At 39.7% G+C, this 22,618-nt stretch overlaps 1 protein-coding gene across 2 annotated transcripts in view; it reads right to left on the bottom strand.

The window, feature by feature from the left end:
• Positions 1-16,690, bottom strand: part of LOC106086211 (peptidase inhibitor 16) — a 32,405-nt gene extending 15,715 nt beyond the window's left edge. Inside the window, exon 1 of one of the 2 annotated variants that reach the window (XM_013250786.2) lies at positions 16,413-16,690. In XM_013250786.2, coding sequence (XP_013106240.1) covers positions 16,413-16,535 — 123 coding nt within the window. In that variant the 5' untranslated portion in view covers positions 16,536-16,690. Of the gene's footprint in view, positions 1-8,672; positions 9,643-16,412 lie in introns of those variants that run through there. The other variant, XM_013250785.2, reaches the window with a different exon arrangement.
• Positions 16,691-22,618: the final 5,928 nt, after the last annotated feature.

Genomic DNA, 22,618 nt, shown 5'->3' with positions numbered 1-22,618 from the left:
GGATATAAAATTCGTTTTGTACTCACAAATAAGTTTCATTCGGCATATATATGCGGTTTGGGGTGGTCCCCGAAACGCTTGGTCCCACATTTGGATATCGGAGGGGCGGTGTCCCAAACGCTTAGTCCCACATTTGGATATTGGATTTGTATTCTACTCTCAAATACCCTTTATTTGAGCCCCATATTGACGGGGTCAGTAAATAATTCCTGTTTGGGGTAGGGTTGGACGCCAAAAACTTGGTCCTGAAAGTGGGTATAATTTTCTTGCTCTACTCCCAAATACCTTTCTTTTGAGCCCCATATTGCCATAGTGGGTAAATATTTCCAATTTAGGAGTGTTTAGGGGTGTGCGGTGGTCCCCCAAGCACTTGGTCCCACAACTGAATATAAGATACGTTTTAATACCCACCACTATAGGATGGGGGTATACTAATCTAGTCATTCCGTTTGTAACAACTCGAAATATTGATCTAGGACCCCATAAAGTATATATATTCTTGATTGCCATGTCCGTCCGTCCGTCGAAAGCACAAATTAACATGGATAGACGGACATACGGACGGACGGACATAGCTATATCGAATGTGAATCTGAATTGATCGGTATACTTATCAATTGGTCTAGCTCTCTTCCTTTTGGGTGTTACAAACAAATGCACTAAGCTATAATACCCTGTACCACAGTAGTGGTGAAGTGTGGGGGCAGCCCCACCCCCAAAACCTGTTAAATAGTTGTATGTACCAATCAGGACAATATGAGACTCCAATGAAAATTACTTGAGTTTAAAAATCGAATCTGATATCCAATTGTGGGGCCAAGTGTTTGGGGGGCCGGTCCAACCCCAAAACATCCCCAATTGGGACATATTTACCGACCATGCCAATATGGGGCTCAAATGAAAGGTGTTTAAGAGTAGAGCGCGAATCTTATATCTATTTACAAGGCCTAGTCTCTGGCTCTTTTTTTCCTTATAATGTAAAATAAGCCGCAGCGGAGCGAAACCGTTTCATTTACCCACCTTTTTGGTTCCACTCAAAACCGCCTAATAAGTGAAATAAATGAAATAAGGCCCCAATGCAATAAACCCCCAGACGGAAAATGAAATAAGGCCCCAAACTTTTATTTTTTTATTATTTTTACTTTTGGGTTCTTATTTCATTATGAAATAAAGTTTTATTTTTGGGTTTTTATATCATTTTCAGTCTGGGTTTTATTCCATTGGGGATTTATTTCATACCGCCTAATCAGCCAGTCCTGCTAACGTACCTGCCAAACTGTTGGGGTATGGACCACACCCTATTGCTCAATAAATCACCCCAATGATCGAAGAGGACTGGGAGGAATTTCTGCTTCAGCGTATTTCGCCTGCACTTGACTGCATTTTGCGGAAGGAACAGACAGGTTTCCGGCCAGGTTATTCTTATGCAGGCCATATTAACTCCTTGAGTATAAATGTAGAACAGTCTGCAGAACTTAATACACAGCTCTACGAACTATTCATCGATTTTGAGCGTGATTTTCACACAATTTTGCGAGGCTATATGTGGATCTCGATTTTGAATAAGGACACCCCAGAAAAGATTGTGCCGCTAATAAGGGAGCATCATATGAATGCTGATGTTTCAGTGTGTTTCAATGGGAAAGAGAGCCGACCATTCGGCATCGATAAAGGCAGTGAAGCGGAAGTGCATCCTATCGCCAAAGCTTTTTTTATACCCACCACCATAGGATGGGGGTATACTAATCTAGTCAATCCGTTTGTAACACCTCGAAATATTGATCTAGGACCCCATAAATTGTATTTTTTCTCGATCGTCTGACATTCTGAGTAGAACTAACCATGTCCGTCCGTCCGCCTGTCAAAATCATGATAGCGGTCGAACACGAAGAGCTAGCCGCTTGAAATTTTGTATAGATAGTTTATATTGATGTATATATATATATTTTGATATAGCTCCCATATAAACCGATCTCCCGATTTGATTTCTTGAGGCCCTGCAAGCCACAATTTTTGTCCGATTTAGCTGAAATTTTGTATGTGGTGTTCGGTTATGACTTCCAACAATTGTGCCAAGTACGGTCCAAATTGGTCAAGAACCTAAAATAGCTCCCATATAAACCGATCTCCCGATATGATTTCTTGAGGCCTTGCAAGCCGCAATTTTTGTTCGATTTGGCTGAAATTTTGCACATTGTGTTCTATTATGGCTTCCAAAAACTGTGCTAAGTGATGTCCAAATCAGTCAAGAACCTAATATAGCTCCCATATAAACCGATCTCCCGATTTGACTTCTTGAGCCCCTGGAATTCGCAAGTACCGTCCAAATCGGTCTATAACCTGATATAGCTCCAATATAAACCGATATCCCGATTTGAATTCTTGAGCCCTTACAAGCCGCGATTTTTATTCGATTTGGCTGAAATTTTGCATATGTGTTCTGTTATGACTTTTAAAAACTGCGCATAGTACGGTCGAACTCGGTCTATAAACAGAAGGGCTCCCATATTTTAGCAGAATCCATGGTGGTGGGCTCCCAAGATTCGGCCCGGCCAAACTTAGCACGCTTTTACTTGTTAATTCTACTGGACTCTGTCTTAGAAGCAACAAATGCTATGGCTTTCAACGGCATTCGCTGGGGTATAAACGTCTTCCTTGGCGACATTGACTACGCGTATGATATCTGCCTCTTCGCCCATCGCTTTGATCGGATAAAAGCCAAATTGGAATGATGATCTGCAACAGTGCAAATGTAAATTTTCCTATGAACATTCCATTAAGGAATAGGGCAAACTTCTCATATATCAATGAATGCTGTCCGATTGAAGTTTAAGCTGAATGATTAGGGGCCTCCGTTTTATAGTCGAGTTCGATTGGCGTGCAGCAGTGCAAATCCTTTTTGTAGAGAAGTTTATACAAGGCTGCCATACCAGATGGTACAATACCTCACAACTGTCGCAAAGATTAGGAGGGGATAAACACTGCTGAACATTTTTTCTGATGTTCAGGTCAGCATTCAAACCCAGGCTTTCAGTAGATCTGAAAATCAACAAGTCCTAAGTTGAGGATAGGACCGAAAAATAAACCGTACTCATTTTAAACAGCCAAGCCATGTAAGACGTTGACAACTTTTGTTATCATGACAGCAATGTCACAAAGAACGAAGGAACAGAAACAGACACCTGCGAACGTATTAACAAGGCCAGAAGTGCCTTTCTGAAACTCCACAAAGTTTGGAGATGCAGTGGCACCTCATAAAAGACAAAAGTCAGAATCTTCAACTGTAGTGTGAAATCTATTTTAATATATGGCTGCACAACTTGGAGCTTGACTCAGTAGCATAATCCAAGTTCATTACAAATATTTCGAATTTTCTGGCAAAAATGTATTTGAAACGAAAAATTGCAAATGAGAACAAAAACTATCCCTGTCGATTTAGAAATCCGCAAGAGAAAATGGATTTGGTTGGGTTATATCCTACAATGACCGAGCGATGATATAGCGAGAAATGTCCTATACTGGAACCCTCAAGGATACCGAAGAAGGGGACGCCCGAGAAACACATGGATCCGCTGTACGAAAAGAGAGTTGGAAACGAGCCATGCATTGTGGAATCAAGCCAACTCTTTGCCCAACGATAGACTTAGATGATGAGAGCTTGTTGATGCAATGAGAACAAACATTACCCCTGTCGATGTAGAAATCCGGAAGATAAAATAGATTTGGTTTGGTTATGTCCTACAACGAGAGAGAGTTGGGATGAAGCCATGTATTGTAGAATCAAGCCAAATCTTTGACCAACGATAGAGTTAGATGATAAGAGATTGTTGAAGCCCCCTCTTCACTCCTTTTATATATAAAGCTATAAAATACTGCAGTTTTATGGAATTTCCCTTAGCTTGAATGATTAAGTCGAGCAACCAGCAATCAATATCGCTATATTTATCACATAATAATAATAGAGGCATATCAAAATTCGTTATATATGTTAAGGGTGATTTTTTAAGAACTATAGAAAAGTTAAGAAAAAAACACACAAAATTCAAAAAATGCATGAAATCTTAATTTGATACGATAGTACGTACGGTCCATATAATGAAATGTTTGAAGATTATTTCAGGCAAATGTTTACTCCACTTAGTACAATTTTGGCATACTCTTTCCGACATTTCGGCCGGTATCTCACGAAAAAATGCTTCAATGTTGACTTTCAATGCTTCAATTGAAGTGGGTCTGTATGGACATGAGCTTTAACATAACCCCACAAAAAATAGTCTAAAGGCGTTAAATCGCACGATCTAGGCGGCTTATTGATCGGTTCCGAATGTGATATAAACTATTCATCGAACTCGCCTCTCAATAAGTCCATTTTTACGCGTGATGTGTGGCATGTGGCACCGTCTTGTTGAAAACACATGTCATTTCAGTCAAGCTCTTGCATTCTGGGCAAAAAAAAGTTGGATATCATATCGCTGTAACGCCCACCATTCACAGTTACGTTACGATTCGCTTCATCTTTGAAGAAGTACGGTCCAATGATGCCGCCAGCCCATAAACCTTACCAAACTGTGACTTTTTCTGGATGCATTGATAGCATCCAATGCAATGCTTCTGGCTGATCTTCACTCCAAAATCGACAATTCTGCTTTTTTACGTAGCCATTGAGCCAAAAATGAGCTTCGTCGTAAAATGGAAGAAGCGCGCGATGAACTTTCTTAGCACAGCCCCCATTTTAATAATAAAATTCAATCATTTGCAAGTGTTGTTCGTTTGTAAAACAATTCATGGTTAAATTTTAGACCAAACTGAAGTTGTTTGACAGTGAAAGAAAACAAGAAACGTGCGTGATCTGTTGAAACCAGTGTTTCCAAAAAGATAATAGCTAACAAATCACCCTTTACATATACATTTTTATTGAAATGTTTATACCATGATATCTGGAATTTACCTAGCATAAACCCGTATAAAAAATGACTAATGTTTGGGTTCTGTGAAAAGTTCTGTTAGCAGTTCTGTGAAAGGCAAATAACAAAAGCCATGATAATGATAAGCCCCATTAAGTTTTGCAAGTAAACGCATTTGAATGCATGAGGAATAAATCGCTAACACAAACAATACAGCAACGAAATTTTAATGACCGATAACCAACATGGGACGTATCAAACTTCTAGTTAAATCGATATTTGATGTAAATTTTTTATTCAAATTGCAAAATGAATTCTGCAATCGAATATTCCAAGAATTTTATCTCTCGCACAAGCAGTCAGACGGTGGCCCATTATAGGTTCTCATTTCTTTGAGAATCTGTCTGATGTAGCGGATGTGAACATTCGCAAGTTGTTGGGCTTTTTAAAGCGATCTGGATGGTTCGACGGTAGGAACTAGAAGGCATCTACCTTCCTCTGTTCCTGTGGTATCAGAATGGACGAAAACGTCTAAGTGAGTCTGATGGCAGACTGCCACCTAACCTAACCCCTTGAGGTTCTTGACAAACTATCTGCAGATTACAACTAAAAACATTTCAGCTGAAGAAACTTGCAGATGTAAAAGTGGCACTATTTATACTGATTAATCCTCGAGATAAATTTTGAATTTTTAAACACTACACCACAACTGTGGTACAGGGCATTAAAACCCAGTGAATTTGTTTGTAACACCCAGAAGGAAGAGAGATAGAGCCATTGAGATGTACACCTATCGACTCAGAATCACTTTCTAATTCGATTTGGCTTCGTCCGTCTCTCTGTCAGTCCATGTTAATTTGAGTACAAAGCACAGGTCGAAATTTTCGCCCGATCATCTTAAAATTTGGTACAGACATGTTCTTCATCCTAGAGCCATAGCCTATTAAAATTGAAAAAAATCGGTTCAGATATATGTTCGTTCGATTTTAAGATATTGCAATAAAGTGCTAATTTTTTTAAGGATTCTTTCGAAATTTGGCTGGAAGCATTCTCTTATGACTCTTGATATTACTGCTGATTTTCATAGAAATCGGTTCAGATTTAAATATGACTGACATATATGTATATCTAGAATTTTCAATTCTACAGACACTGCAAGTGCATTTATTGACCAATCTTGGCAACATTTTGCCCAACGCTTTCCTCGATGACCACCACAATATCAAAGAAGTTTGGACCACCACAATATCAAAGAAGTTTGGACCACCACAATATCAAAGAAGTTTGGACGAAATCGGTTTAGATATATATACAGCAAGAAAGGTCAGACAACTGCGGTATACAGCCAGTGCATTACACGCGGTTTTTTCCAATGGCTCTCTTGCACGTGTATAGGACAAATCGACGTTAGAATAGAGTGTTCTCCGAAGAACCGCCGTCTCTACGCAAACACAGATCTATCTACGCCGGAGCTTGTGGCACCCCCCGTCGGAACCATCCTGTTCCCTCAACAATCCTCAGGAGACATACCAGAGGTACGTTTGCAAGTTCATCCAGATCACAGAAGAAACGGCTCCCCAGAAAGGAGAGCCTACGCCTCTGCAGACCCGGACACAAACACAGCAAGTGCTCAATAGTCTCCTCCTTATCCTCATCGTGGCAACTCGTGCAGAAGTCATAGTGCGGTATTCCCATGCGCGCCGCCATGCGGTCTATGGCACAGTGTCCGGTTATGACCCCTGTCAAAGAACTCATTGACCTCTTATCGAACGCCAGTAACTCCCTCGCCCTATTACGGTCGATGACCGGCCATAGCGCCTTCGCAGTCCGGCAACCATCTACGAGTCCCACCTCGCCACCGACGCCGCCCTTGCCATCACATCTACTGTGTTCAGAAGCTCGACAAATGGCACGTAAGCAAGACCGATGACTGGTCCGCCTGGCGCAGACGAACCCCTCCTGGCGCACTCTCATTTCTTGGACTCCCCACATGCCCAGGAACCCATGTCAGCGTCACATCATGTGCCCGGAGCCTATCCAGGGATTCTAAACAATCAGCCACGCATCTCGACCGTAGCATCCTCGATCCCAGGGCCTTGAGAGCCATCATACTGTCCATATAAATTCTGAGTTTCGAGGGCGGTAAGCCCCTACCATAATTTCTCTTGCGGCCACTGCAATGGCACAGACCTCTGACCGAAAGACCGTACACTCCAGGGATTCTCGACCCCAAGGCCTTGAGTGCCACCATACTGTCCACATACATCCTGAGTTGCGAGGGCGGTGCGGTTGCGGTGCGGTTACCAGATTTTCTCTGGCGGTCACTGCAATGGCACAGACCTCTACCTGAAAGACCGCACACTCCAGGGATTCTAAACAATCCGCCACGCATCTCGACCTTACCATCCTCGATCTTACCATCCTCGACCCCAAGGCCTTGAGCGCCACCATACTGTCCACATAAATTCTGAGTTTCGAGGGCGGTAAGCCCCTTACCAGAATTTCTCTTGCGGCCACTGCAATGGCACAGACCTCTGCCTGAAAACCCGTCTTGGCAGACTCAGAGACATACTGATATTGAGTGTATCAGAGTAGACCCCCAATCCAGTCCCTGAATCCATCTTGGAGCCGGTTATATGGTTTATATGGCAGCTGTATCAGGTTATGGAACGATTTGAACTATTCTTAGAACAGTTGTTGAAAGTCATAACAAAACACCTCATCCAAAATTTCAGCCAAATCGGATAATAATTGCGTCCTCTAGTAGCTCAAGAAGTCAAGACCAAATCAACCAAATCAATTTATATGGCAGCTATATCAGGTTATGGAACGATTTGAACTATTCATAAGTCATAACAAAACACGTCGTGCAAAATTTCAGCCAATTCGGATAGGAATTGCGCACTCTAGACGCTCAAGAAGTCAAGGTTCCAGAAAGGTTTATATGACAGCTGTGTCAGGTTATGGAACGATTTTAACCATACTCAGCACAGTTGTTGGAAGTCATAATAAAACACCTCATGCAAAAGTTTCACCCAAATCGAATAAGAATTGTGCCCTCTAGCGGCTCAAGAAGTCAAGATCCCAGATCGGTTTATATGGCAGCTATATCAAAACGTGGATCCCAACCGACCTACACTTATAAGAAGTATTTGTGCAAAATTTCAAGTGGCTAGCTTTACTCCTTTGAAAGTTAGCGTGCTTTTGACAGACAAACGGACGGACGGACAGACATTTATAAGAAGTATTTGTGCAAAATTTGAAGCGGCTAGCTTTACTACTTCGAAAGTTAGCGTGCTTTCGGCAGACAGACGGACGGACGGACAGACAGACGGACGAACATGGCTAGTTCGACTTAAAATGTCATGACGATCAAGACGAATATTTCGACGAGTTTATACCCTCCACCATCCTATAAAAACATGTACTTTTGTCGTAAACAAAGTTCAACGTTTTTCAGAAAAGAAGTTTATTTGGTGCAAATTTGTAATAGAGAAGTCTCTCTGTTCGTTAATGAAATTTTCCTTGAAAATTTGTATCTTTATTTTGAATTGAACCTGTCCTTGTGGTATTGTGGCCACATAAATTTAAACCTACACCTTTTCCGCTTATCAAATATTTTGCGGGTATTATTATATTATATATTAGTATGCAAAAAATATGAACTTTGACAATCCTTTTTGGATTTTGATGGCACTTTTTACCCTCTACAAGCCATATGGAATGCCCCATATACAAAGCTAATTGAAAATATCTTTCTTAACTTACTTGAGCCCATTCCATAGCAAAATCACACATTTCCTTGTTCAAGGTCAAAGGTTTTACTCCATGCAATTCTCGAAATTGATTATGTGATAGTAGACATCGTCCCTGCAAGCTTTCAATGTCTTCCTCTGAAGTTTTAACGTCCGTTTTGGCTCTTCGCCACAGCACAGACTTTAAATTGAAACGCGTTCGCTTTTCAGGAATTTTAACCTCTGTAGTGGTTTTATATACCCGTTCTTGATGCATTGGTTCATTCAGATTCCTTTCAATAACGATTGCTGAGTTTTGTGCATTTACAGCCCTGGATCGTGTAGTTTTCACTATAGTTACGGTATTTCCGCTTTTGCTTCTCTTCACTTTGGTTACAGTCAAAGGTTCAGATTCCTCAGATACATTTTTGGTCGTTACTAGTTTGGCATGTGATTGCAATCCACTCGACGGAAGTTCTCTAGAACTATGAGCCGTGCTAGAATTTTGGTTTGTTTTTTGAGTTTTCACCATTTGGGTACGAGTTGTACGTATTACTGTAACCGTGTTTCCGCTTTTTTTGGTCTTGACTTCGGTATGTGTCAGCGGTTGCATTTCTTCGAGTTTGGCTTCATTTTGATTTATTTCAAAGGGGGTTAATTCTAGTGCACCAGCCTGACTGTTATTCGTTTGTATGGTGTAGGGCTCATCTTGGGAGCCCTTTTTCGAAAAACACCCAAACCAAGCCATTGTTTTGGCCACCGTATATCGTGCGCCACCACCCGCCTAACGGTGATCCACCAAAACGTGACCTTTTTCAAATGCTCTGCGGTTATTAACACCACACCATATGTATGACTAGACAGACAAATTTATATTGTGTTTTTGTTTTTATCGCTGCGATTATTCACTTGTATTAAACCGGCCGGCAAAGTAGATTTGTGTGTTGTGAGTTGTATTCCGGTTCGATTCTTCGTTATGACTGAATGTCGGAGCTATAAAGTCTCTCCAGTTTTGGGGCTTTCAATTTCAATTGCTCTTTGGTGCGTATCGTTGTTGGCGATCGTCATTAGGCAAGCGTTACTGAATGGGTTTTCTTGTGTGTGTGTGCTGTTTTGCTCTTCAAGAGACCATCCAATTAGGGTTGCCAGAGTTGTCAGTTAATAAAGGTTTAAAAATGCGCCTATTTAAGATATTTTTTGTGAAAACTTTTCTTTGATTTCTAAATTGCTATAACTATTTATTACGAATAGGCAAAACTATCCAGTATTAACGAACAAGTAAAAGTGTGCTAAATTCGGCCGGGCCGTATCTCTTAATAGGCAAAAACAGAATCTTATATATAAAATTGAATTTGTATTTGTTTGTTCTGTACAGACTCAAAAGCGGCTGAACCGATTACGTTAGAATTTTCGCAGATTGTGTAGGTTGGTCTGGAAGGAAACATAGGCTATATAATTTTTTGATACCGGAAGGGGGGCGGACTCTCCCCCTTACCCCAAAAGTACTACCCAAAAATAAAAGTGGACCGATCGGGACAATATGGGACTCAAATGAAAAGTATTCAGGAGTAGAGTACGAATTTCATATTAAAAATTGGGTCCAAGTAACTGGGGGCACCGCCCCAATTTGTTGATTTCGGAAGGGGGCGGACCCTCCCCCTTTATCCAAAAACACTACCCAAATTCAAAAGTGGACCGATCGGGACCAAATATGGTATTAAAATTTGGTACCGAAGTACCCATTGGGCCACCCCAACCCTAAAATTCGTGTTAATATTGGCATACAAAATCAGTTCGTGTAGGGGGTAACCCTACCCCCAAAAACTCCTAAAATGGGCATATGACCCATCATGACTATATGGGACCCGATTTTTTTGTTTGTTCCGTAGAATCAAAAATGAGTCTAATAGGTTGATTGACCCATTATGACAATATGGGACTCAAATGAAAGGTATTTGAGAGTAGAAAACGAATTTGATATTCAATTTTGGAGCCAAGTGTTTCGGGATACGCCTTTAAGCGTCACTTAAACTGAACTTCATTTCTGATTATGGCAATATGGAGCTCAAATCATGGTATTTGTGAGTAAAGAACGAATTTGATATCTATTTTCAGGGAAGAGTGCCTGTATCCGCCCCAACCCCAAAATACCCTCCAAATATTTCCCCCTGTTTGACTTTTTATACCCACCACCATTCTATGGTGGTGGGTATAATTTGAAATTTTGTACGAAATGTTTTGTAGTGACTTACAACAATTATGCTAAGTATCGTTTAAATCGGTTCATATCCTGATATAGCTGCCATATAAACCGATTTGTGATCTTGACTTTTTAAGCCCCTAGAGGGCGCAATTCTCATCCGATTTGGCTGAAATTATACATGAAGTGTTTTGTAATGACTTCCAATAATTGTACTAAGTATGGTTGAAATCGGTACATAACCTGATACAGCTACCATATAAACAAATTTGAGATCTTGACTTTTTAAGCCTCTAGAGGGCGCAATTCTCATCCGATTTGTCTGAAATTAAGTATTATATTATGACTTTCAACAACTTTACTGAAAATGCTTCAAATCGGTACATAACCTGATATAGTTGACATATAAACCGATCTGGGATCGGGACTTCTTAAACATCTAGAGAGCGCAATTTTTGTCCGATTTGGCTAAAATGTTGTATGAAGTGTTTTGTTTTGAATTCCAATATTTGTGCTAAATATGGTTGAAATCGGTTCATTATCTAATATAGCTGTCATATAAACCGATCTGGGATCTTGACTTGTTAAGCCTCTAGAGGGCGCAATTCTCATCCGATTTAGCTGAAATTTTGTACAACGGCATCTCCCATGACCTTCAGAGTGCATGCCCAATATGGTCAGATTCAATCTTTAGCCTGATAGAGCTCCCATATAAACCGACCTCGCGATTCTGCTTCTTAAGCCCCTACAATGCGCAATTATTATGGGAATGGACTAAAATATTACACCATGACTTTTACTAGGGTCTTCAAGATTCAATTCACTTATGGTTCGAATCGGACTATAACTTGATATAGCTCTAATAGTATAACAATTCTTATCCATTATTTTTTGTTAGCCTAAAAATAGATGCCGCGCAAAAAACTCGACAAATGCGATCCATGGTAAAAGGTGTATAATATTCAGCTCGGCCGAACTTAGCACGCTCTTTCTTGTTTTTCTTTTTTAAATATCGCCCTTTATTAAAAAAAATATTTTTTTCTATTTAGTTCTCATATATTTTTTTTCAACAAATCAATCACGTTTTTTTTTTATCAAAATTGCGTTTTTTATTATCTGGCTGCCTTGGCAACTCTGCCACCCATAAAGTCAATCCTCTTTGTTAAAGTTTACTTATAGAGAAGAGAGTTTGGAGAGAAGAGTCTGCATTCTATACCAAAGATAATACGGTTGCCCGTATTATTCATATCTGAAGTTCGTTAAGAAACAGCTGTTGGTGGGTTTTCAAATACATTTGTTTCGTGGCGTCTTTTGTGTGTGTGTGTGTATGTTGTGTTCTTAATTTAATCAATTGGTGGCGATGGCAGTTCTGCATGACGCAGTGATGCTTTAGAATCTAAAACATATGAGAATGAATTTCAAGTTCAACCATTGTACGTATGTACATATACAGTAATAATCGTCACCATTCTTCTTTGTCTATCAGTGGATTTTTGTCCCTTATCGCGCTCTGATAGTAAAATTGAATGAATGTGGAAATGCAAAACCCGTCATATTTCTTTGTCTCTGCTAAAATATCTTTTGGAATGGGAATTATGTCAGCAACTTCTTCTGTTGTTTTGATTCGCAATTGACACATGTTTGACTTTGTCAGATTCTAAGTTGTATCGTTTGTGATGCGGCTAGGCGGAAGGCTATATGCGGGGCGACGGACCATGTTCTGTATGGGAAAGAGTTGCCGTTTTGTTAAGAGGCTAAGTACCTGTGCGTGATTCTTGCGCGCAAGCCTTAATGGCAACCCATCACCGTATTTTATTATACTCACCACCATAGGGTGGGGAGTCTACTAATCTACACTGAAAAAATTTTGACTTAAAATCTAAGATTTTTCCTTATTTGTAGGATTTTAGCAAAGAAAACGAGCCAAAGAGCCAAAAACTCAAAAATAACCAGTAAGGAAAGGCAAAAGTCAGCCGGAGCCGGCTATATAATACCCCACACCACTTAGTCTATGTACTACTTTTAATAAATAGAACTTATCTCACAATCCTGTGAGTCTTTAATTTTGCATGCCTATTGTGGTTAGCATGTCCGCCTATGACGCCGAAAACCTGCGTTCGAATCCTCGCGAGAACATGGGACAAAATTAAAAGCGATGGTTATCCCCTCTTAATGCTGGCGTCATTTGCGAGATACCATGCCATGCATGGTCATGTAAAAAATTCTTCCTAAAGAGGTGTAGCACTGCGGCACGCCGTTTGTGCTCGGCTATAAAAAAGGCCGCTTGTCATTGATAAGCTCAACTTGAATCGGAAAGCACTCATTGATATGTGAGAAGTTTGTCTCTGCTCGGTTCTTGGGCAAATTTTTTACTTTCCTCCCAAATGCTTTTCTTTTGAGTTTTATAGTACAGTATTGGTAAATATTTCCGTTTTAGGGGGTATTTCAGGGGTGGTCACTTGGTCATTAAAGTCAATATAGGATTCATGTTGCACTTTCAAAAACATTTCATATGAGCCCCATAATGGCATGATCGCTAAAAAAGTTATGTTTGAGGGTGGGGTTGGACCCCAGGGTCCTTTTTCGAAAATGAACATCAATTTCTCGAAAATCAATCAATTTACACCCCCAAATAGATTTTATATAATAGGTAGGTATTTTGAGGTGGCTCTATATTGACGTGATTGGTCTATATATCCATTTGGCGGGTTTTGGGCGTCCCCCGCGGCACCCGACCCCTACAATAGAAACCATGTTTTGTGGTGACTGTGAGAGTGCAAACAAGTTAAAAGGCGTTAAGTTCGGCCGGGGCGAACTTTGGATACCCACCACCTCGGATATATATGCAAACCACCTTTTATCATAATCCAGTGAAAAATGCTTAATTTATTCCCCCATAGCAGCTTTATCGGTCCGATTTGGACTAAATTCGACACGGATATTGAGAGGTCTAATAAGTACAAGTGATTCTTCAATTTTGTAAAACAAAATATTGGTCTTTGTGGTAGCCATATCCAAAAATAGACCGATCTGAACCATAAACGACACGGATGTCGAAAATCCTTAAATAAGTCACTGTGTCAAATTTCAGCGAAATCGGGTAATAAATGAGCCTTTTATGGGGTCAAGACTTTAAATCGAGAGATCGGTCTATATGGCAGCTATATCCAAATCTGAACCGATCTGGGCCAAATTGAAGAGGGATTTCAAAGGGCCCAACACAACTCACAGTCCCAAATTTCAGCGATATCGGACAAAAAATGCGCCTATTATGGGCCCAAAACCTTAAATCGAGAGATCAGTCTATATGGCAGCTATATCCATATCTGAACCGTGCTGGGCCAAATTGAAGAACGATGTCGAAGGGCCTAACACAACTCACTGTCCCAAATTTCAGCAAAATCTGACAACAAATGTGGCTTTTATGGGCCTAAGAGCCTAAATAGGCGGATCGATCTGGGGGCTATATCAATATATAGTCTGATATAGCCTATCTTCGAACTTAACCTGTTTATGAACAAAAAATAATCTGTGCAAAATTTTAGCTCAATATAGCGGTGTTTATCCCCTCTTAATTTTGGCGACATTTGCGAGTTACAATACCATGCATGGTCATTTAAAAAATTTTCCCCAAAGAGGTGTCGCACTGCGAGACGCCGTTCGGACCCGGCTATAAAAAAAGGTCCCTTATCATTGAGTTTAAACTTGAATCGGAAAGCACTCATTGATGTGTGAGAATTTGACCCTTGTCGGTTCCTGGTGGTAATGTTCTTCCTTAGGGTAATGTTCTCATTAGGCTTCTCAGACATTTTGACTCAAATATGGATATCAAACTCATGATGCACTTCCAAATCCCTTTAATTTGAGCCCCATATTGCCAGGGCCGGTTCATTATCTGATATAGCTGTCATTTAAACCGATCTGGGTTCTTGACTTCTTGAGCCTCTAGAGGGTGCAATTCCTATCCGATTTGGCTGAAATTTTGCATGACATGTGCCGTTATGTCATCCAACAACTGTGCTAATTATGGTTCAATTCAAATATAGCTCCCATGTAAACCAATCTTGAATCTTGACTTCTTGAGCCTCTAGAGGGCGCAATTATTATCCGACTTAGCTGAAATTTTGAATGACATGTTCTATAACTTCCAACAACTGTGCCAATAATGGTTTAAGTCGGTTTATAACCTGCCTTATGAACCGATCTTGAATCTTGACTTCTTGAGCCGCTAGATGGCGCAATTATTATCCGATTTGGAAGAAATTTTGTACAACGCCTTATACTATGACCTTCAACATACGAGTCAAATATGGTCTGAATCGGTTTATAGTCCGATACATCTCTCATGTAAACCGATCTCTCTCTTTTACTTCATGAGCCCCTAAATGGCGCAATTCTTATTTGAAATGGCTGAAATGTACACAACTTGTTTGTTTTACTTGTTTAAGTTTAAATTAATTGAGTTTTAATTAATTGTCAGGAGCCCCTGGAACTTTGGTTCCAGTCTGACAATGGTGAGGCCCCATTGGGAAGCAACGTGGTGGCTGTGGTTTGTACCCAAATAGCGGGTAGAGCATAAGCTCGGCGTGGAGTTGCGTTTTCAACCGGGTGCCGTTACCCATAGATCAGAAGGAGTTTTAGGTAGTGCTCCGCTCCTAACCAAGGAGGTGAACACGTCCAAATACGTGGGATCAAATTGGTACTCATGTGTGGGTTACCACATGTGGGGGCGTTGGTAGACGCATTGTATTCACCCTTGGGCCTTGGGCCTCGCAGGTTTGGGCCGTGATGGCAGGTATCTGCGTAAAACTCGACAGTCGTGTGCAGCAATACTTATTGATTTATTTCATCATAAAGAAGATGATGTTGGTAGGCCAGAGGATGCGTGCAAGACTACTAAACATGAGAACATGAGTGCAATACTCTGCGGCACCAAAATTATTAAAATTTGTTTTTAAAGGTAACAGTAGAGAGAGTGACAGAGGAAAATCCGAGAGCAGCAGTAAAACGAACGAAACAAAGCAGCACGAGCCGAACAAAGGAAACAAAAACACCACCACCCGAAGCAAAGCACATGCGTTGGCTGGTTAGATGTTTTTTTTTTGCCTTGCTTATGGATATATTGTTATTGTTGTTATATGTTGGCTAGCCTTTTAACAACGAATTTGTACTTAGGGTCATTGAGATTCAAAATAAATTGTTGCAGGAAAATTAACAACTTTCGTAGTAGTTTTTCGACCAAAGTTGTTGTTTTTCAAAACTATTTTTTTGTGTGTGTAACATCTTCTCCATAGCAGACTGCATGGAGTCCCCAATTGGCGAAGGACCTCAGCAGCAAATTTCGATGAAGTTTGGCAAAGTGAGCTGTGCCTGAATCATCGACAACCTCTTATGTATTTATTTCCGAAGTGAAATATTTATGCTCATAAAATGCGTATATTCACCGAATTTAGATTTTTGCTTTTTTTAACACTTTTCACATTTCACAAATGACTTATTAGGGTTTTTTTTTTATTTTCCAAACATATCCAATAGTAGCTATTTAAGTAATTTCACAAAGTCTTGGCAACTAACCTCTTCAAAGGCTTCTTCCAAATTAGTTACACTTCCTGTAGATTTATATATCTGTGGTCGTTGGTTGATCTCTTCATCCTTGATTGAGGATATGGAATACTTTTTAACAGTTTTATTTTCCATTTCGAATTTGTTTAATATTTTTGTTTTAACTGTAACTTCCGGTATAAATAACAAGCGATCTCTTCACTGGGTTTCCACTAATGAAATGAGGATATATTTTGCTATGCAACCGTACTTTTCAACAATAAAAATGCTTTTGAAGATTCCCGATCCCATTCAAAACATTTTGCTTCTTACTATGAGTGATGCCTGTTTCCCCTGTTTACTTAAGTAGGAGCATTATTGTTATTGTAACGAGTTTTCTCAAAACATGATAAGAATCGTAGTACGTGCTTCCCTTCTTATCGTCTATTTGGAGTGTACTTAAGCTGGAACAATAATACAAAAATGCTGGAAAACAATATGACCAAGGTCAAGCTTTAAAAATTGATGAATACGCTCCCATGGGTTTAGAGTTTTTTTTTTGTTTTAATTATGTAATTGTTAATATGGAGAAGAAAAACAATTATTTGGTTGTTAATGAAGCATGGAATGGAATGCATTATGAAAATGTCCACAAATGGTTATTTTATAAAAACAAAATATCAGTACACTCACTACAATAGATGGGAAAATACAAATCTTGCAATACCTTTGCAAATATATGGAATTTTTGATCTGAGGCCGCCAAATGATCGTCTTGACATTTTATTGGCCGGAAATGAGACAGCTGAAGTCCTAGAAAGGAATGGATCATTGATGAGTTCTGCTCCTTGGAATTGATTCAATGAACCCTCTTTTGTTCGGTCTCCTCAATAGGATTGTCAATGCTCACAATTGTGGTATAATGTTGCCAGATCGGGGATGTCCCCCAAATTGGGGATTTATTTTAAACAAGCAAGAAGGAGTTAAGTTCGGCCGGGCCGAACTTTGGATACCCACAACCTCGGGTATATACGTAAAACACCTTTCGTCAAAATCCGGTGAAAAATGCATACCTTATGCCCCGTAGAAATATGTTCCGATTTGGACCAAATACTAATAACTACAAGTCATTGTTCAAATGTGTAGAACAAAACATTGATCGTTTAAAAATAAACCGATCGGAACCATATACGAAATGGAAGTCGAAAAGCCTAACATAAGTCACTGTGTCAAATTTCAGTGAAATCGGAATATAAATGCGACCTTTATGGGGGCAAGACTTTAAATCGTGATATCGGTATATGGCAGCTATATCCAAGTCTGTACTGATTTAGGTCAAGTTGCAAAAACATGTCGAAGAGCATAACAAAACTCACAGTCCCAAATTTCAGCGAAATCGGACAATAAATGCTCCTTTTATGGCCCCAAAACCTTAAATCGAGAGATCGGTCTATATGGCAGCTATATCCAAATCCAGATCGATCTGAGCCAAATTGAAGAAGAATGTCAAAGCGCCCAACACAACTCACTGTCCCAAATTTCTTCGACATCGGACAATAAATGCGCCTTTTATGGGCCCACAACTCCTTAATCGAAAGATCGATCCTAATCCAAATCTGAACCGATCTGGGCCAAATTGAAGAAGAATGTCGGAGGGCCCAACACAACTCACTGTCCCAAATTTCAGCGAAATCGTATAATATATGTGGCTTTTATGGGCGCAAGACCTTAAATCGGGAGATCGGTCTGCCATACAGATCATACATCTATATGCAAATCTGAACCGATCTGGGCCAAATTGTAGAATGTTGTCGAGGGCCCTAACTCAACTCACTGTCCCAAATTATTGTAAAATCAGACAATAAATGCGCTTTCTATGGACGCAAGACCTTAAATCAGGAGATTGGTCTATATGGCAGCTATATCCAAATCTGAACCGATCTGAGCCAAATTGCAGAATGTTATCGAGGGGCCTAACTCAACTCACTGTCCCAAATTATTGTAAAATCAGACAATAAATGCGCTTTTTATGGACGCAAGACCTTAAATCGAGAGATCGGTCTATATGACAGCTATATCCAAATCTGTACCGATCTGAGCCAAATTGAAGAAGGATGTCGAAGGGCCTAACACAACTCACTGTCCCAAATTTCAGCGAAATCGGATAATAAATGTGGCTTTTATGGGCCTAAGACCCTAAATCGGCGGATCGATCTATATAACAGCTATATCTAAATCTAGACCGATCTGGGCCCAATTGAAAAGGGATGTTGAGGGGCCTGACAAAACTCACTGTCCCAAATTTCAGCGAAATCGGATCATAAATGTAGTTTATATGGGCCTAAGACCATAAATCGGCGCATCTGTCTATACGACAGCTATATCCAAATCTAGACCGATCTGGGCCAAATTGAAGAAGGTTGTCGATGGGCCTTACACAACTCACTGTCCCAAATTTAGGCGAAATCGGATAGTAAATGTTGCCTTTATGGGCCTAAGACCATAAATCGGCGGATCGGTCTATATGGCATCTATATCCAAATCTGGACCGATCTGGGCCAAATTGATGAAGGATGTCGAAGGGATTTACACAACTCACTGTCCTAAATTTCTGCGAAATTGGATAATAAATGTGGCTTTTATGGGCCTAAGACCCTAAATCGGCGGATCGGTTTATATGACAGCTATATCCAAATCTAGACCGATCGGAGCCAAATTGAAGTAGAATATCGAAGGGCCTTACACAACTCACTGTCCCAAATTTCAGCGAAATCTGATAGTAAATGTTGCCTTTATGGGCCTAAGACCCTAAATCGGCGGATCGGTCTATATGGAGGCTATATCAAGATATAGTCCGATATAGCTTATCTTCAAACTTAACCTGCTTATGAGCACATATACTTAGTATTGATGTAGGTCGTTGGGGTTGCAAATGGGCTATATCGGTTCAGCTCCCTTTGAACTGATTTTCCGATTTGAATTCTTGAGCTCCTACAAGCCGCAATTTTTGTCCGATTTGGCTGAAATGTTGCATGTGGTGTTCTGTTATGACTTCCAACAACTTCCAAATCAGTCTATAACCTGATACAGCTCCCATACAAACCCTAAATAGATTTGTGAGATATGGCCAGGTGCATCACTAAATTTAGTCAAGAAGGAAGATATGGCACGGTCAGGAAAAAGGCCTGTTTGGTAATGCTGGTACGGTCTTTCAGATACCAAACACTTGGCTTCAAAATTGCACATCAAATTCGTTTTCTACTGCCAAGTAGCTATTATTAAGCCCCTTATTGCCATAGTAGGCAAACATAGCTCCCATATATATCTTCCATACGATATGGTGTTTTAAGCCACAATTTTTGTCCTATCTTTAAAAAATTTTGCAAGGGATGTTTTATTTGATGTCCACATACGTGTGCAAAATTTCATTAAAATTGGTTCAGATTTAGATATTGCTCCCATATATATCTTCCATCCGCTGAAGGCTATAGAAGCCGCAATTTTAGTCCGATCTTTACAACATTTTGCATAAAATTTCATAAAAATCGGCTCAGATTTTGATATAGCTCCCGTATATATCTTCCATCCGACATGGCCTTATATATAAGACCGACGCTATCCTCCCAAGGCTATAGAAGCCACAATTTTGGTTTGATCTTTATAAAATTTAGTGTGAAATGTTTTATTTGACTTTTAGTTAGTATGCTAAATTTGATCAAAGTCCGTCCAGATTTAGGTATATGTAATTCCCATATATATTTCATATGATATTGCCTTTAGCGCTCTAGTAGCCACAATTTAGGTCCTTACAAGGTTCTATTCCATATTTCAATAGGTATGCAAAATTAAAATCTTATTATATTTCAAAATAGGTTCGATGCATTAAAAGTAGTACGTAGATACAGTGGTGTAGGGTATTATTTAGTCGGCTCCGCCCCACTTTTCCCTTTCCTAACTGGTTTTTTGTTCCTTTTTAAGGTAGGATGAGGGGAAGGTGATATCTCTTTGACACGTTTTTTCATTTGAATACAATATTTTCTCGGCCGTTCTACATGAGTGTTAAGTGTTGTTTTTATTGAGAGGAAAGCATCGGACCCCCGACGCTAAGACCTAAAAGAAAATTTATTTGAGTCCTTTAATGCCGAGAACTACATGTCCAGGACGTTACATAGATTTTTGAATACTTATATCAACATAAGATTCGAACTCTAATGTCACAGACCTTTCGTTAAATTCCCGTATTATCTACGAACTACACGTCCTATTGAAGGGTATTTCGTGGGTGAGCCGGTCCAAGACTCGGTCCAAAGTGTGTATATCAGATTCTTAGTCAACTTGCAAAGAATTTTCAATTTACATCCATTGAGGGACGTTGGACATTCATATCCGTTTTGGAGGTTTTTGGGGTTGAAGAGGTCCCCTTGGACAAAATACTTATAATAGATGTGTACTCAACTTCCAAACACCTTTCATTTGATACCCATATTGTCCCAATCGGTAAATTTGTTGAGGGTTTGCCTTGGTGGGCGGGGCGCCTCAAAAACCAAGAAATAAATTTTTATGTCAGATTTGTACTCTACCCAAAGGTAAAAGTGTCCTGTTGGGCTGTGTTTTTTGGATGGGGAACCCCCTCGACACTTATGGTGAAATTTTTATGCATATTGCCCACAGCGGTAAAAGTGTCCTGTTGGGTGGTGTTTTTGGGAATGGGGTACCCCTCCCCCGTCTCATAGGGTGATTTGTATGCCAAGTTCGTACTCTACTCATAAATATCTTTCTTTTGATACCCATATTGTCCCAATCACTAAATATGGCCTGCTGTGAGGTTTTGGGGGGTGGGAGAGGTGGGCGCCTCAGACACCAAAAGATAAACTTTTATGTCAGATTTTTATTCTACGGAATTTAAAAACCTTTCATTTGATACCCATATTGCCTAAAGCGGTGAAAGAGTCCTGTTGGGGTTTTTTTTTTGAGGGTGGGGACCCCCCGACCACTTACGGTTCAATTTTTATACCATGTTCGTACTATACTCTTTAATACCTTTCGTTTGAAACCCATATTGTCCCAATCGGCAAACATGTCCGTTCGGGTGGGTTTTGGGATAGGGCGTCCCTCCAGGTTATATGACCCTAAAATGTTATACCAATTTCGTGTTTTTGGAGTACCATAAGGTGGCATACAAAATTTCGCTTAAATATGGCATTTTTGAAAATTTGGGTAAGGGGGAGCGTCCGCCCCTTCGGATATCAAAATATGTTGTACGCTATTTTCAAAGGGGGCCCAAACTCTACCATCTGTGAAAATCTCATGAAAATCGGTTCAGCCGATTTTGAGTCTATACGGAACAGACAAACAAACTAACAAAGAAATAAACAAACAAAGCGCAACAATTTATTTTTTATATAATAGATACACGTAGCATATTTATTTTAAAACGCTATCTATATACCGATGTATGTATATAATATCATAGAACTCTGTATGGTATTGAAAGAAATCAATATAAATAGATAATTAATGATATTAAGAAAAAAACTCTATTAATCGTATTTTTCGATTTTCCGTCCTAGACTCGGTCCCGAGCTAGCCGGATAATCGAGTTTCAACTGTACTTTGTTGGGTCTCAGATCAATATCTCGTTGAGTTTGAGGAAGTCAGTATACCTCCATCCTATGGTGGATTGTACAAAAAGCTCCCGAATGTATGCTTGAAAATTAATTATATACAGGCTTAATCAATCTTCATAAAATTATTTTTCCCTGATACTATGTAAACCCTTAATTTCGAATATGTTATCTTGATGTTATATCGCATGAAGTGCTCCTTTCCCATTTATTTTTATTTGTTTCTTCTATTCTCTAGAGTAAAATACTTAACAAATCTTGCCTCTAGTGAAATTTCATTCATGAATGGTACAACCGCCCTAAAGCTTTCCACATTCTCGTCCACTTAACAATTAAACTGAAACTATCAACAATTCAATTAACCACAGACGACTTATTGCGATGTTCATAGAAGCAAAAAAATTGTCCAACACCATGTTAAGTGGCCTTATCACCAAATATGAATCAGAGCCGACAATTGTGTTTTTTTTTGGCGATTTTATCTATGAAGTTACCTGGGAGTGTTGTAGCAGACTTCTTCATTGCCTCATTACATATTCGACTGAAAGGAGACAATTGATATAAGGTCACAACAACAAAAGAACGCAGACATTTATTTGCTTAAAATACTGATTA

Source organism: Stomoxys calcitrans, chromosome 3 (genome assembly GCF_963082655.1).
Source record: "Stomoxys calcitrans chromosome 3, idStoCalc2.1, whole genome shotgun sequence".
Taxonomy (NCBI): domain Eukaryota; kingdom Metazoa; phylum Arthropoda; class Insecta; order Diptera; family Muscidae; genus Stomoxys; species Stomoxys calcitrans.
The sequence above is the reverse complement of the archived record's forward strand: the minus strand, read 5'-3'. Positions and strand labels throughout refer to the sequence as shown.